The sequence below is a fragment of the Larimichthys crocea genome, chromosome XI (assembly GCF_000972845.2).
Source record: "Larimichthys crocea isolate SSNF chromosome XI, L_crocea_2.0, whole genome shotgun sequence".
NCBI lineage: Eukaryota > Metazoa > Chordata > Actinopteri > Sciaenidae > Larimichthys > Larimichthys crocea.
In genome coordinates, this window is record NC_040021.1 from 12,650,803 (window position 1) to 12,664,290 (window position 13,488).

Here is a 13,488-nt window from a genome sequence, read left to right on the forward strand (position 1 = left end):
CTGTAATGTAGGAAAACACCTGCAACAACTTGCAACATAGTTTAAGTGTTTTTACCTGTCTGGACCAGGAGTCGATATCCTTAGCCCTGCTTTGGTACCAGTCGGTCAGCAGCTCGATGGAGGGTGTCGCTGTGCGGAACCTCAGCAGCTCTGGAGCCTCCTCATACAGGAAACTGTCATCATCGAACAGGTTCTGGTCCAGCACGGCTCTGAAGAAGACACGAAGGTAGAGTGCAGTGTATTTTATGTATTTTCTCATTTTTTTAAGGCTATTAGTACAGGTAGAAACAGCAAGTTACAGAGGGGAGAAGGGCAAATTAAAGGACAAATCTGTTGTTTTTTTTTTAAATATTTGTATCATTTCATGCTATTAACAAGTATTGTCTTTGTTGCCAAGGCCTGATATACTGCGCAGCAGAGTGCTACAAAACGTATTAAAACCACATCAGTGAGCCAAACTACTGAAATGTGTGACCTGTCATGGTGGACTTGGGTACTGTAGCTTATTTTCTGTCAATCACAAATTTGGGTAAGTAAATTTAGCATCTTAAAAATAAAAGTAACACGTTCATTATTTGTTATTAAAGATGTTATTAACAAATTGTCTCGAGAAGAAGAAACATAGGGAATCCTTATGGTGAAAAGCAGGCTAATGCCCAAATGATTTTGGTCTGTTATCCTTTCAGGAGCAACATATGAGGTTAAAGCGTTAAGGGAGAAGAGAAAAGAAGAGAAAAAAGAAAAATAGCAGGAATGAGGATAGCATGGAGGACAAAACCTGTCATAAACATAATCCTAAACACTGCTGGCATCGCACAACAACTGTATCACAATTCCACCCTGCAATCCCTGGCCAAGCATACCACCACAGCCAACAGACATTATGACTCTACACCAAAGAGCAATAAAAAGAGCTTGCTAAATAAAATTGTAAATGAAGCTGGCCTCCCTACAGAAGCAGGAAAATGGCATAAATTGGCAGTGCAACAAGATTTGGTATTAGTTTGTTATGGTTCTGTTCAACATTTAGATAATAGGATGTCATGTTTTGTTTCACGTAATGATGCCAGCATAGGCATCTGGCCTGTATGGAGGATGAATTTCTACAGTGTGAGAGGCTTTGTTATCGTGGGTAATAGAGAGGTTTTACTGTGATATCTCAGTTACCCAAGCTTGGTTTATTATACCGCTTGGTGCACTATGTGATTATGTCGGTACGTTTATATCAAAGATGTTCACTCTTTACCTGCACTCCTCTGCCTCGCACCAGTCCATCTCTCTGTGCCTCTGCTCGTCCCATGGAATCAACACCAACTCGCCTCTGTCATCCAGACTGAGAGAGTGAAAGAGACAAGAGGCGAGACAAAGAAGAGACGAGGAGGAAGAAGGGAGAGTTTTAGGGAGAACAAATATCACAAGAAAGCATACGGATCAGAACAAAGACCAACAAGTAGCCAGGAGTCAAAAAATAAACTGAGGCACACTCACAAATCAGCAAAGACATTTACTGTTTCAGACTAAACATGGTCATAAACTATGATGGTGAGAGGTGGCAACATATGGGAAATGGAAAAAGCTGAGCATATTAAGGGAAGAATGGAGTGGGGGAAAAAAACAGAAGCGCAACAATAAACAAGTCAAAGAACTTTCCAAAAGACTCTGGGTCGTGCTTCGGTTGTAAATAGCAAAGACTTTTATTTTCTAAACGCCATGTCGGTACTAAGCTTTACTTTTTTCCTGGTCTCCTTGAGCATGACAGGTCTGAGGAAGATAAATAGGAAACACACAAGAAAAGAAACCAAAGTGAAGAATGACTCTGTAACCTAGCATGTCAGCGCTGACAAGACTCAGACACTTAGACGCGCACTTACAGAACTATATGAATGCATGCGCCGATACTGAGACACAGGGTTGAACAGAAGCTGCTTCTATCTCTTATTCCAGGATTAATGCATTTCTTCTTGTTATCTATTTGTCTGTGGACAGAAAAATATGTACTGTGGCTGTAAAACTCAAGGAGATACCGTGGGCTACAAATCATCTATAGCTTTGGTGCAGTTAAAGGCCGAGTGCACACGAGCTGCAGCAGTTTTTTAACACGGCCATAAATTCTATCCAATCACAAAATACATAAGAAGTGTCCGAGTGGCGGATGTGATTTATGTCAACACACAAAAGTAGGAAGATTTTTATCAACACTCAAGCACAAGTTCATCCATTACGATTGGGATTTTAACACAGAGGTGACAGAGATCGAGAAGTCTCAGTTCCTCCTCCCTCATTCTTTTTTTCCCTGTCGTTCCCTAACTCCCTCCTCCTCTTTCCTCATTAAAGACAGCCAGGTTAGGGTGGAGAGTAAATATTGGTGTGAGAGCTCAGATATCGATGGGAGGAATGAATTATTCCACACCCGCTCCCCTAATCTACTTCATGTCAGCCTGAGAGAAACAGGGAAGCGGGGCGGCAGGAAAATGGAAATGCAAAGCAAACTTGGGAGCTGGGTTAGTTTATTTTTATTTCCACTGGGCTAAACCTTTTCAAGCTACAGGCAAAGTTTTCAACAAAATATCACTATTCTGCATTCTTCCACGCGTCAAAAGGTCCCCTCGCAGACCTGATCAATGTTACAGAAGAATGTTTTCCCCTTCCAGTGAAGCAAGACTTTAGTATATAGCCAGTGAGCTCCAAACAGATGGCTTGAGTCGACTCCTTCTGCTGCAGTGTAGGGGCGAGCGCTGTTGGGAGGAGCAGTTGGTGCTCACAGGCTGGGGAAAATAGGAAACTGCCCCACAGCGGCAGAGCCATGATGGATGCTCACTGCAGAACCACAGCTGCCTGACCTCCATACAAACTCAGACATGGCTAATAAAAGGGAGCAGTGGCGGTGTGTGGACGGAAGCTGTAAGAACAATTATCCTTATATATTTTTTTAGCTCATGACTTCAGGGGACTTTGTATCCATGCGTTTCTTTGCACAGATCTATATGCGACGGGAGAGAATGTAGAAATAGTTGAAGATGAAGGAAGGGGGTAAAGGAGAGGAGTAAAATGGAAATTAGAAGAAACAAAAAGGCAAAATGGATGGCTGGCTGCTCTCATCTGTAAATCCAGTCTGTCACCTCTATTAGTGAACCATAAAGAGCTGAGGAATGACTTCTTCTCCTCCATCATCTCCTTCTCACATACCCTCTCCCCAACTCCCTCCCCTTCAGCGCTCCTCCAGTCCCAAAAGCAGAAACTGAACATCGGAAACTAGAACAAGCGCAGGCAGACAGTATTGTATCATTCCGAGGTGTTCAATTTTATTTGCAGGTAAATTTAGAAGCAACAATTAAATCTCATTCCTTTTATTTAACGGCAGCGTTTGCCGATGTCAGCCCTTAAGCTGTGGCTGTGTGTACACTTTATGCGATGTAAGAATATCCCTGTATGTGTGCGCACTTTCCTGATGTGTGAAGGTGATAATAAAGAAGAAGTGTGAAAGACCTTTGAGTGCTCCGAGACAGGTGTGATTCCAGTTTTAGGGACTTTTAATTTGAAATGTAGAGCGACTTGTGCATTCCAGAGAGGCGTAAATTTTCAGACATCAGAAATGGCGGGTACCCGTGTGGTAATGCATGTATTTTTACACTTTCTGTTTCGATGTTTCACAAAATAACTTAGAAAGAAATAAAAATATGAAAGTGTAAAACAACAGGTAAGTAGTTTTTCAGTCTTGTTATGGATTCTTTTTGTTCCATAGTGGAGTGTTAAGAAAGCATAAACTGCTTTATTTGGATTAAAAAAAAAAAAATCCTTATGTTCTGTAAAAACACATAGAGTTCAATCTGAATATAATTTTCTTTACACCTTCTTAATACAATAATAACTAAAATAGAATATTTCACAGAAACTCCACCCTATGTTTATAGCTCAATAACACTTACTTTAAACATTCAATGACTCGACTACAGCACCGTCAGTGTGTGTGTGTGTGTGTTTGTGTCTCACCAGGCTTCGGGCAACAAGATGGTGTACTCGTGTGGAGAGGTGGTTTCTGGGAAGTTGTGAAGGATAGCTAGCCGATGCTGGAGGAGTTCTGCTCCGTGGTACGTGAACAGAATGTCCAGAGCCTGCACGTTACTCTCCTGCAGGCAAACAGATGTATGATCCAACGACTGATAACTTTTACTGAACGGTTTCTTTTAAAATTGTGCCACATCATGTGATTACATTATGAAAAACAAAGACACAAATGAGGATATATTAGAAATTGGTCCAAAATCTTTTATACGCAGTTGCCAGTTTATTAGAAACTCCTAATAACAGGTATTATTTCGTCCACCCTAATCATATTAATGAGGGTTGGGTAAATAACAGAAAGACGTCTCAGTAAAATGCAGTACTGAACTGTAATAGAACTGTAGCCTTCAGTTTTCAACAAAAGCTGGAGAATATAACCTTCATGAAAGTAGGATTTATCTTGAATAAGGCTTCATTTGTATACCTAATAATAAACTGGCATCTGGGTGCATAGCACATTAGTGCCAAATGGGGATGCAGACAGCTAAGACAAGCAAATTAAGGGAGATGACTGGAGAGTCAGCGTCGGATGTTACCCTGGCGTAGTTTCTTGCTGACAAAACAATATTTTGACTGCGGAACTTCTTGAAGAACTCAGCATCATATTTCTGCTCGGCTGCGTGAGGACCGCCAAGGATCTCCTGGAGAGTGTGAAGCGAGGGAGAGACAGAGAGAGACAGAGAGAGAGAGAGAGAGAGAGAGAGAGAGAGAGGGGGAGATAGAGAGAGTAGATGAGTTGAGGAAGATGCAAAAACAACTGTGGTTCATGAAAAGACATTTGTGAAGCAGAAGGTTATCTTTCCAGAGAAAATAGCACATGTGGGTGGAAAGTCAAACTAAAGATGAGCGGAAAAGAGTGAGTAGATGATGTGACTGCAAATGAATTTGCTAAGACAAGTCAACAGAGTTGCCATTTAACTTTCTAGAATACGGCTGTCTTGTCCTTTTAGCTGGAACCATTGGAGGAAAGTATGAGAATGTGTAATTGTGTGAACACCTTTATACGTCAGGAGGGAACATTTGTTGCCCTGGCCTTCGGCTTAGACTGATTTAATGTGTGCCTGTGTGTATAAAATCTCCGTAGCATCCTCTAAACCACGCTGTGTGTGTGTGTGTGTGTGTGTGTGTGTGTGTGTGTGTGAGTCTGATGGATAGCCTTTGAATGGGCCATATGCAGACAGAGCCAGCCCAAGTCGGGATGATAAAAACCCTAATATCATATTCATAGACAGCCAGAGAAAATGGATTGGGGCAAAAGGAATCTGACGAGTGCTGCAGTTACCATGACAATGTCCGAATAAAGAGAGAGAGACGTCATTCTGTCTGAGTTGAATATCTAACAGAGTAAAATCTCATCTCTTCTCTCCGGCATGGGAGAGAGTACGGCCCCTGTTCGCCTGTGATTTATTGTAGATGAGAAGGGTGTGCACGTTAATATAATTCATCGTAACTCTGAAATCCAGAGTGTTGAGTAGTTGTCACAAGTTCCACTTGCATGTATCTATCTATGCTGCACTTATGCCTGCATACTGTAGGCCTATGAAACCATATGTTAACATCCTATGTTAAAACGGGGCAAATTTGCCTCACAGCTAGCTATTTAATGAACCACTGTTTTGTTCACGTACTTGAAATGGCTCTCACGTAAATTTGTTCAACAACTTTTCAATATTTCTAAAGAGATTAATGGGGTTAAGAGCTGGTATCAATACAAAGCATGTGAGAATAGCGTCTGTGCTTTGGAGGGATTGGATACGAAAGCAGAAAGCATTAAGTTGCCAATGGGAAAACAACTGAGCAATAAAGAATGTTTAACAAAATCAGAGAGTCTGCAAACAAGTACATGAACACATAATATAGTCCTTTAGTGACCCTCATACTTAGTATCATTTTAATAGTCGTTAATAGCACTTCAAACGTTCGCCTTCCTGTGAGGTCTCGCAGAGTCGAGCCTAAATCTCGGGAGCTCAGTTTTCATAATGAGACATTAGTCTGGAAAACATCAATTTAGACTCCACTGAGGCTGCTGTCTCCACGCTGGACCAATAAACAAACTGTTAGACGTTAGTTTCAATAATCATGAAAAAGGAGCACTGTAATTCTGTTTAGTTTGTTATGGACGCTTTAATAATGACAAACAAGAACTGCATGTTTGTTTGTTGTTGTTTTTTGGGGGGGGTACTTTATTTCTGATTTTCATTTCAGGGCAGACCATCAGATAGAAAAAAACATTTTGAATTTGCAATAAGCATCACAATGAGTTCACGCAACTGATTAATGTCTGATCCAATCTGGTCTAACACAATGTTTGCACAGAAGTCCACCCAACTCACACATATCAGACGGAAGAGAAAAAACAGTGTGAAACAGCAAAGACGAGTGTTAGGGATGGTCCCGAGAGGCTCAGGGAGTAACATGTGAGAGAACGAAGAGAGATGAGGTCAAATTAAAAAGGAACGAGGGAGAGAATGAACGAGAGAGAGCGCTGCAAATTCCTAAAAGCTTAACAAAGACTTACTATCCACTCGACTCAAGACTCTAAGTCTCACTTCTTTCTCTCGAGTGGATGTGAAAGGCACGATTCCCCAGTTGTCTTCAAAAGTGAGCAATGGACCCCCGAAATCTCTTCCCCTACATCCTCCTTACACCCAGATGAAAGGGCCAAATGGAGAAAGAGAGGGGAAAGAATTGGCTGCAACCCTAGTTAGTCCTTTCACAAAGATAAAGAGAAACACCATGAAACCTTGATCCATCATTGTGAAGGAGGGAAAAGAAGTCGCGTTGTGGATGGGTGGGTGGAGAGAGTGGGCAGCTCCAGCCGTTACATCCCATTACTCCCTAAACAAGTCCCATCAAGTTGTATTTTTTCAGTTACAGCAACAGAACGCAGATGACAGAAGCTTTGGTTACTCTTCATGTAGGTCCATATGGCAATATGATAATGAATGTCACAGATATGATCAAAGTGACCTTTACTGATGGAGGTTGGCAACATCTCTTCTGCAGTCTGAATCCCAGCTCGTCACTCTTTTCTACACCAATCAACTAAAAGAGATGTGAAACGGCAATTATCTTTCAAATTGCCAGATGTCTATTCAGTCCTTCCGCTGCTGTCCTGCTAAAAGTCCAAATCAAGTAGAAAGATCAGGAAAATGAACCATAGCTGGGTGTGAAATATTTAGCACTAGACATTTCTACCACTAACAAGGGACAAACAAACTTTCTTGCAAGGTGAAAGTGACCATATCTAAACCATGGCAATCAGCTGTAATATAGGAAAACATTGCAACAACTTGCAACATAGTTTAAGTGTTTTTACCTGTCTGGACCAGGAGTCGATATATCCTTAGCCCTGCTTGGTACCAGTCGGTCCCAGCTCGATGGAGGGTGTCGCTGTGCGGAACCTCAGCAGCTCTGGAGCCTCCTCATACAGGAAACTGTCATCATCGAACAGGTTCTGGTCCAGCACGGATCTGAAGAAGACACGAAGGTAGAGTGCAGTGTATTTATGTATTTTCTCATTTTTTTAAGGCTATTAGTACAGGTAGAAGCAGCAAGTTACAGAGGGGAGAAGGGCAATTAAAGGACAAATCTGTTGTTTTTTTATATTTATCAATTCAGCCTGTTAACAAGTATTGTCTTGTTGCCAAGGCCTGATTACTGCGCAGCAAGAGTGCTACAAAAACGTATAAAACCACATCAGTGAGCCAACTACATGTGTGACATGTCATGGTTGGACTTGGGTACTTGTAGCTTATTTTCTGTCAATCGCAACAATTTAGGTATAGTAAATTGCATCTTAAAATAAAAGTTAAAACCGTTCATTATTTGTTATTAAAGATGTTATTAACAAATTGTCTCGAGAAGAAGAAAACATAGGGCATCCTTAAGGTGAAAAGCGACTAATGCCCAAATGATTTTGGTCTGTTATCCTTTCAGGAGCAACATATGAGGTTAAAGCGTTAAGGGAGAAGAGAAAAGAAGAGAAAAAAGAAAAATAGCAGGAATGGGATAGCATGGAGGACAAAACCTGTCATAAACATAATCCTAACACTGCTGGCATCGCACAACAACTGTATCAAATCCACCCTGCAATCCCTGGCCAAGCATCCACCACAGCCAACAGACATTATGACTCTACCACAAAGAGCAATAAAAGAGCTTGCTAATAAAATTGTAAATGAAGCTGGCCCTCCTACGAAGCAGGAAAATGCATAAATTGGCAGTGCAACAAGATTGGTATTAGTTTGTTATGGTTCTGTTCACATTTAGATATAGGATGTCATGTTTTTTTTCACGTAATGATGCCAGCACAGGGCATCTGGCCTGTTGGAGGTGATTTACATTCTACAGTGTGAGAGGCTTTGTTATCGTGGGTAATAGAGAGGTTTTTACTGTGATATCTCAGTTACCCAAGCTTGGTTTTTTATACCGCTTGGTGCACTACTGGATTATGTCGGTACGTTTATATCAAAGATGTTCACTCTTACCTGCACTCCTCTGCCTCGCACCAGTCCATCTCTCTGTGCCTCTGCTCGTCCCATGGAATCAACACCAACTCGCCTCTGTCATCCAGACTGAGAGGTGAAAGAGACAAAGAGGCCAGACAAAGAAGCGAGGAGGAAGAAGGGAGTTTTAGGGAGAACAAATATCACAAGAAAGCTACGGATCAGAACAAAGCCAACAAGTAGCCAGGAGTCAAAAAATAAACCGAGGCACACTCACAAATCAGCAAAGACATTTACTGTTTCAGACTAAACATGGTCATAAACTATGATGGTGAGGAGAGGTGGCAACATATGGGAAATGGAAAAAGCTGAGCATTTAAGGGAAGAATGGAGTGTGGGGAAAAAAACAGAAGCGCAACAATAAACAAGTCAAAGAACTTTCCAAAAGACTCTGGGTCGTGCTTCGGTTGTAAATAGCAAAGACTTTTATTTTCTAAACGCCATGTCGGATAAGCTTTTTTTCCTGGTCTCCTTGAGCATGACAGGTCTGAGGAAGATAAATGAAACACACAAGAAGAAAACCAAGTGAAGATGACTCTGTAACCTAGCATGTCAGCGCTGACAAGACTCAGACACTTAGACGCGCACTTACAGAACTATATGAATGCATGCGCCGATACTGAGCACAGGGTTGAACAGAAGCTGCTTCTATCTCTTATTCCAGGATTAATGCATTTCTTCTTGTTTATCTTTTGTCTGTGGACAGAAAAATATGTACTGTGGCTGTAAAACTCAAGAGATACCGTGGGCTACAAATCATCTATAGCTTTGGTGCAGTTAAAGGCCGAGTGCACACGAGCTGCAAGCCGTTTTTTAACACGGCCATAAATTCTATCCAATCACAAATACATAAGAAGTGTCCGAGTGGCGGATGTGATTTATGTCAACACACAAAGTAGGAAGATTTTTATCAACACTCAAGCACAAGTTCATCCATTACGATTGGGATTTTAAACACAGAGGTGACAGAGATCGAGAAGTCTCAGTCCTTCCTCCCTCATTCTTTTTTTCCCTGTCGTTCCCTAACCTCCCTCCTCCTCTTTCCTCATTAAGCAGCCAGGTTAGGTGGAGAGTAAATATTGGTGTTGAGAGCTTAGATATCGATGGGAGGAATGAATTATTCCACACCCGCTCCCCTAATCTACTTCATGTCAGCCTGAGAGAAACAGGGAAGCGGGGCGGCAGGAAAATGGAAATGCAAAGCAAACTTGGGAGCTGGGTTAGTTTATTTTTTTTCCACTGGCTAAACCTTTTCAAGCTACAGGCAAAGGTTCAACAAAATATCACTATTCTGATTCTTCCAAGCGTCAAAAGTCCCCTCGCAGACCTGATCAATGTTACAGAAGAAATGTTTTTCCCCTTCCAGTGAAGCAGACTTTAGTATATAGCCAGTGAGCTCCAAACAGATGCTTAGTCGACTCCTTTGCTGCCAGTGTAGGGGGCCGCTGTTGGGAGGAGCAGTTGGTGCTCACAGGCTGGGGAAAATAGGAAACTGCCCCCACAGCGGCAGAGCCATGATGGATGCTCACTGCAGAACCACAGCTGCCTGACCTCCATACAAACTCAGACATGGCTAATAAAGGGAGCAGTGGCGGTGTGTGGACGGAGCTGTAAGAACAATTATCCTATATATTTTTTAGCTCATTACTTCAGGGGACTTTGTATCCATGCGTTTCTTTGCACAGATTCTATGCGATGGGAGAGAATGTAGAATAGTAGATGAGATAGGGAGGAAGGGGGAAAGGAGAGGAGTAAAATGGAAATTAGAAGAAACAAAAAGGCAAAATGGATGGCTGGCTGCTCTCATCTGTAAATCCAGTCTGTCCCCTCTTAGTGAACCATAAAGAGCTGGGAATGACTTCTTTCTCCTCCATCATTCCTTCTCACATACCCTCTCCCCAACTCCCTCCCCTCAGCGCTCCTCCAGTCCCAAAAGCAGAAACTGAACATCGGAAACTAGAACAAGCGCAGCAGACAGTATTGTATCATTCCGAGGTGTTCAATTTTATTTGCAGGTAAATTTAGAAGCAACAATTAAATCTCATTCCTTTTATTTAACGGCCAGCGTTTGCCGATGTCCGCCCTTAAGCTGTGGCTGTGTGTACACTTTATGCGATGTAAGAATATCCCTGTATGTGTGCGACTTTCCTGATGTGTGAAGGTGATAATAAAGAAGAAGTGTGAAAGACCTTTGAGTGCTCAGAGAGGTGTGATTCCAGTTTTAGACTTTTAATTGAAATGTAGAGCGACTTGTGCATTCCAGGAGGGTAAATTTTCAGACATCAGAAATGGCGGGCCCGTGTGGTAATGCATGTATTTTTACACTTTCTGTTTCGGTGTTTCACAAAATAACTTAATGAAAAAAGAAATAAAAATATGAAAGTGTTAAAACAAAGCAAGTAGTTTTTCAGTCTTGTTATGGATTCTTTTGTTCCATAGTGGGTGTTAGAAAGCATAAAATCCTTTGTTCTGTAAAAACACACAGGTTCAATCTAATCATAATTTTTCTTTACATCTTCTTAATACAATATAACTGAAATAGAATATTTCACAGAAACTCCACCTATGTTTATAGCTCAATAACACTTACTTTAAACATTCATTGACTCGACTACAGCACCGTCAGTGTGTGTGTGTGTGTGTGTGTGTGTTTGCGTCTCACCAGGCTTCGGGCAACAAGATGGTGTACTCGTGTGGAGAGGTGGTTTCTGGGAAGTTGTGAAGGAAGCTAGCCGATGCTGGAGGAGTTCTGCTCCGTGGTACGTGAACAGATGTCCAGAGCCTGCACGTTACTCTCCTGCAGGCAAACAGATGTATGATCCAACGACTGATAACTTTTACTGAACGGTTTCTTTTTAAATTGTGCCACATCATTATTTACATTATGAAAAACAAAGACACAAATGAGGATATATTAGAAATTGGTCCAAATCTTTATACGCAGTTGCCAGTTTATTGAAACACCCTATAACAGGTATTTCGTCCACCCTAACATATTAATGAGGGTTGGGTAAATAACAGAAAGACGGCTCAGTAAAATGCAGAGTACTGAACTGTAAGTATAGAACGTTAGCCTTCAGTTTTTCAACAAGGCTGGAGAATATAACCTTCATGAAAGTAGGATTTATCTTGAATAAGGCTTCATTTGTATACCTAATTAAACTGGCACTTGAGTGCATAGCACATTAGTGCCAAATGGGGATGCAGACAGCTAAGACAAGCAAATTAAGGGAGATGACTGGAGAGTCAGCGTCGGATGTTACCCTGGCGTAGTTCTTGCTGACAAAAACAATTTTTGACTGCGGAACTTCTTGAAGAACTCGCGATCTATTTCTGCTCGGCTGCGTGAGGACCGCCAAGATCTCCTGGAGAGTGTGAAGGAGGGAGAGGAGAGAGTAGAGAGAGAGAGGGAGGGATAGAGAGAGTAGATGAGTTTGAGGAAGATGCAAAAACAACTGGGTTCATGAAAAGACATTTTGTGAAGCAGAAGTTATCTTTCCAGAGAAAATAGCACATGTGGGTGGAAAGTCAAACTAAAGATGAGAGTGGAAAAGAGTGAGTAGATGATGTGACTGCAAATGAATTTGCTAAGACAAGTCAACAGATTGCCATTTAACTTTCTAGCATACGGCTGTTTGTCCTTTTAGCTGGAACCATTGGAGGAAAGTATGAGAATGTGTAATTGTGTGAACCTTTATACGTCAGGAGGGACATTTTGTTGCCCTGGCCTTCGGCTTAGAGTGATTTAATGTGTGCCTGTGTGTATAAATCTCCGTAGCATCCTCTAAACCACGCTTGTTGTGTGTGTGTGTGTGTGTGTGTGTGTGTGTGTGTGTGGTGTGTGTGTGTGTGTGAGTCTGATGGATAGCCTTTGAATGGCATATGCAGACAGAGCCAGCCCAAGTCGTGGATGATAAAAACCCTAATATCATATTCATGACAGCCAGAGAAAATGGATTGGGGCAAAAGGAATCTGACGAGTGCTGCAGTTACCATGACAATGTCCGAATAAAGAGAGAGAACGTCATTCTGTCTGAGTTGAATATCTAACAGAGTAAAATCTCATCTCTTCTCTCCGGCATGGGAGAGGTACGGCCCCTGTTCGCCTGTGATTTATTGTAGATGAGAGGGTGTGCACGTTATATAATTCATTGTGACTCTGAAATCCAGAGTGTTGAGTAGTTGTCACAAGTTCCACTTGATGTATCTATCTATGCTGCACTTATGCCTGCATACTGTAGGCTATGAAACATATGTTAACATCCTATGTTAAAACGGGGCAAATTTGCCTCACAGCTAGCTATTAATGAACCACTGTTTTGTTCACGTACTTGAAATGGCTCTCACGTAAATTTGTTCAACAACTTTTCAATATTCTAAAGAGATTAGTGGGTTAAGAGCTGGTATCAATACAAAGCATGTGAGAATAGCGTCTGTGCTTTGGAGGGATTGGAGTACGAAAGCAGAAAGCATTAAGTTGCCAATGGGAAAACAACTGAGCAATAAAGAATGTTTAACAAAATCAGAGAGTCTGCAAACAAGTACATGACACTAATATAGTCCTTTAGTGACCCTCATAATTAGTATTATTTTATAGTCGTTAATAGCATTCAAACGTTTCGCCTTCCTGTGAGGTCTCGCAAGTCGAGCCTAATCTGGGAGCTCAGTTTTCATAATGAGACATTAGTCTGGAAAACATCAATTTAGACTCCACTGAGGCTGCTGTCTCCACACTGGACATAAACAAACTGTTAGCGTTGGTTTCAATAATCATGAAAAAGGAGCACTGTAATTCTGTTTAGTTTGTTATGGACACTTTAATAATGACAAACAAGAACTGCATATTGTTTGTTTGTTTTTTTTTGGGGGACACTTTATTTCTGATTTTCATTTCAGGGCAGACCATCAGATAGAAAAA

The 13,488-nt window shown here is 41.5% G+C and overlaps 1 protein-coding gene across 1 annotated transcript in view; it reads right to left on the minus strand.

Moving 5' to 3' along the window:
- Positions 1–13,488, minus strand: part of nbas (NBAS subunit of NRZ tethering complex) — a 152,381-nt gene that overhangs the window by 106,311 nt on the left and 32,582 nt on the right. The window contains exons 20-23 of the mRNA XM_027283961.1: positions 4,599–4,703; positions 3,991–4,127; positions 1,247–1,333; positions 56–209 (exon numbers count right to left, since the gene is read on the minus strand). Coding sequence (XP_027139762.1) covers positions 56–209; positions 1,247–1,333; positions 3,991–4,127; positions 4,599–4,703 — 483 coding nt within the window. The remainder of the gene's footprint in view (positions 1–55; positions 210–1,246; positions 1,334–3,990; positions 4,128–4,598; positions 4,704–13,488) is intronic.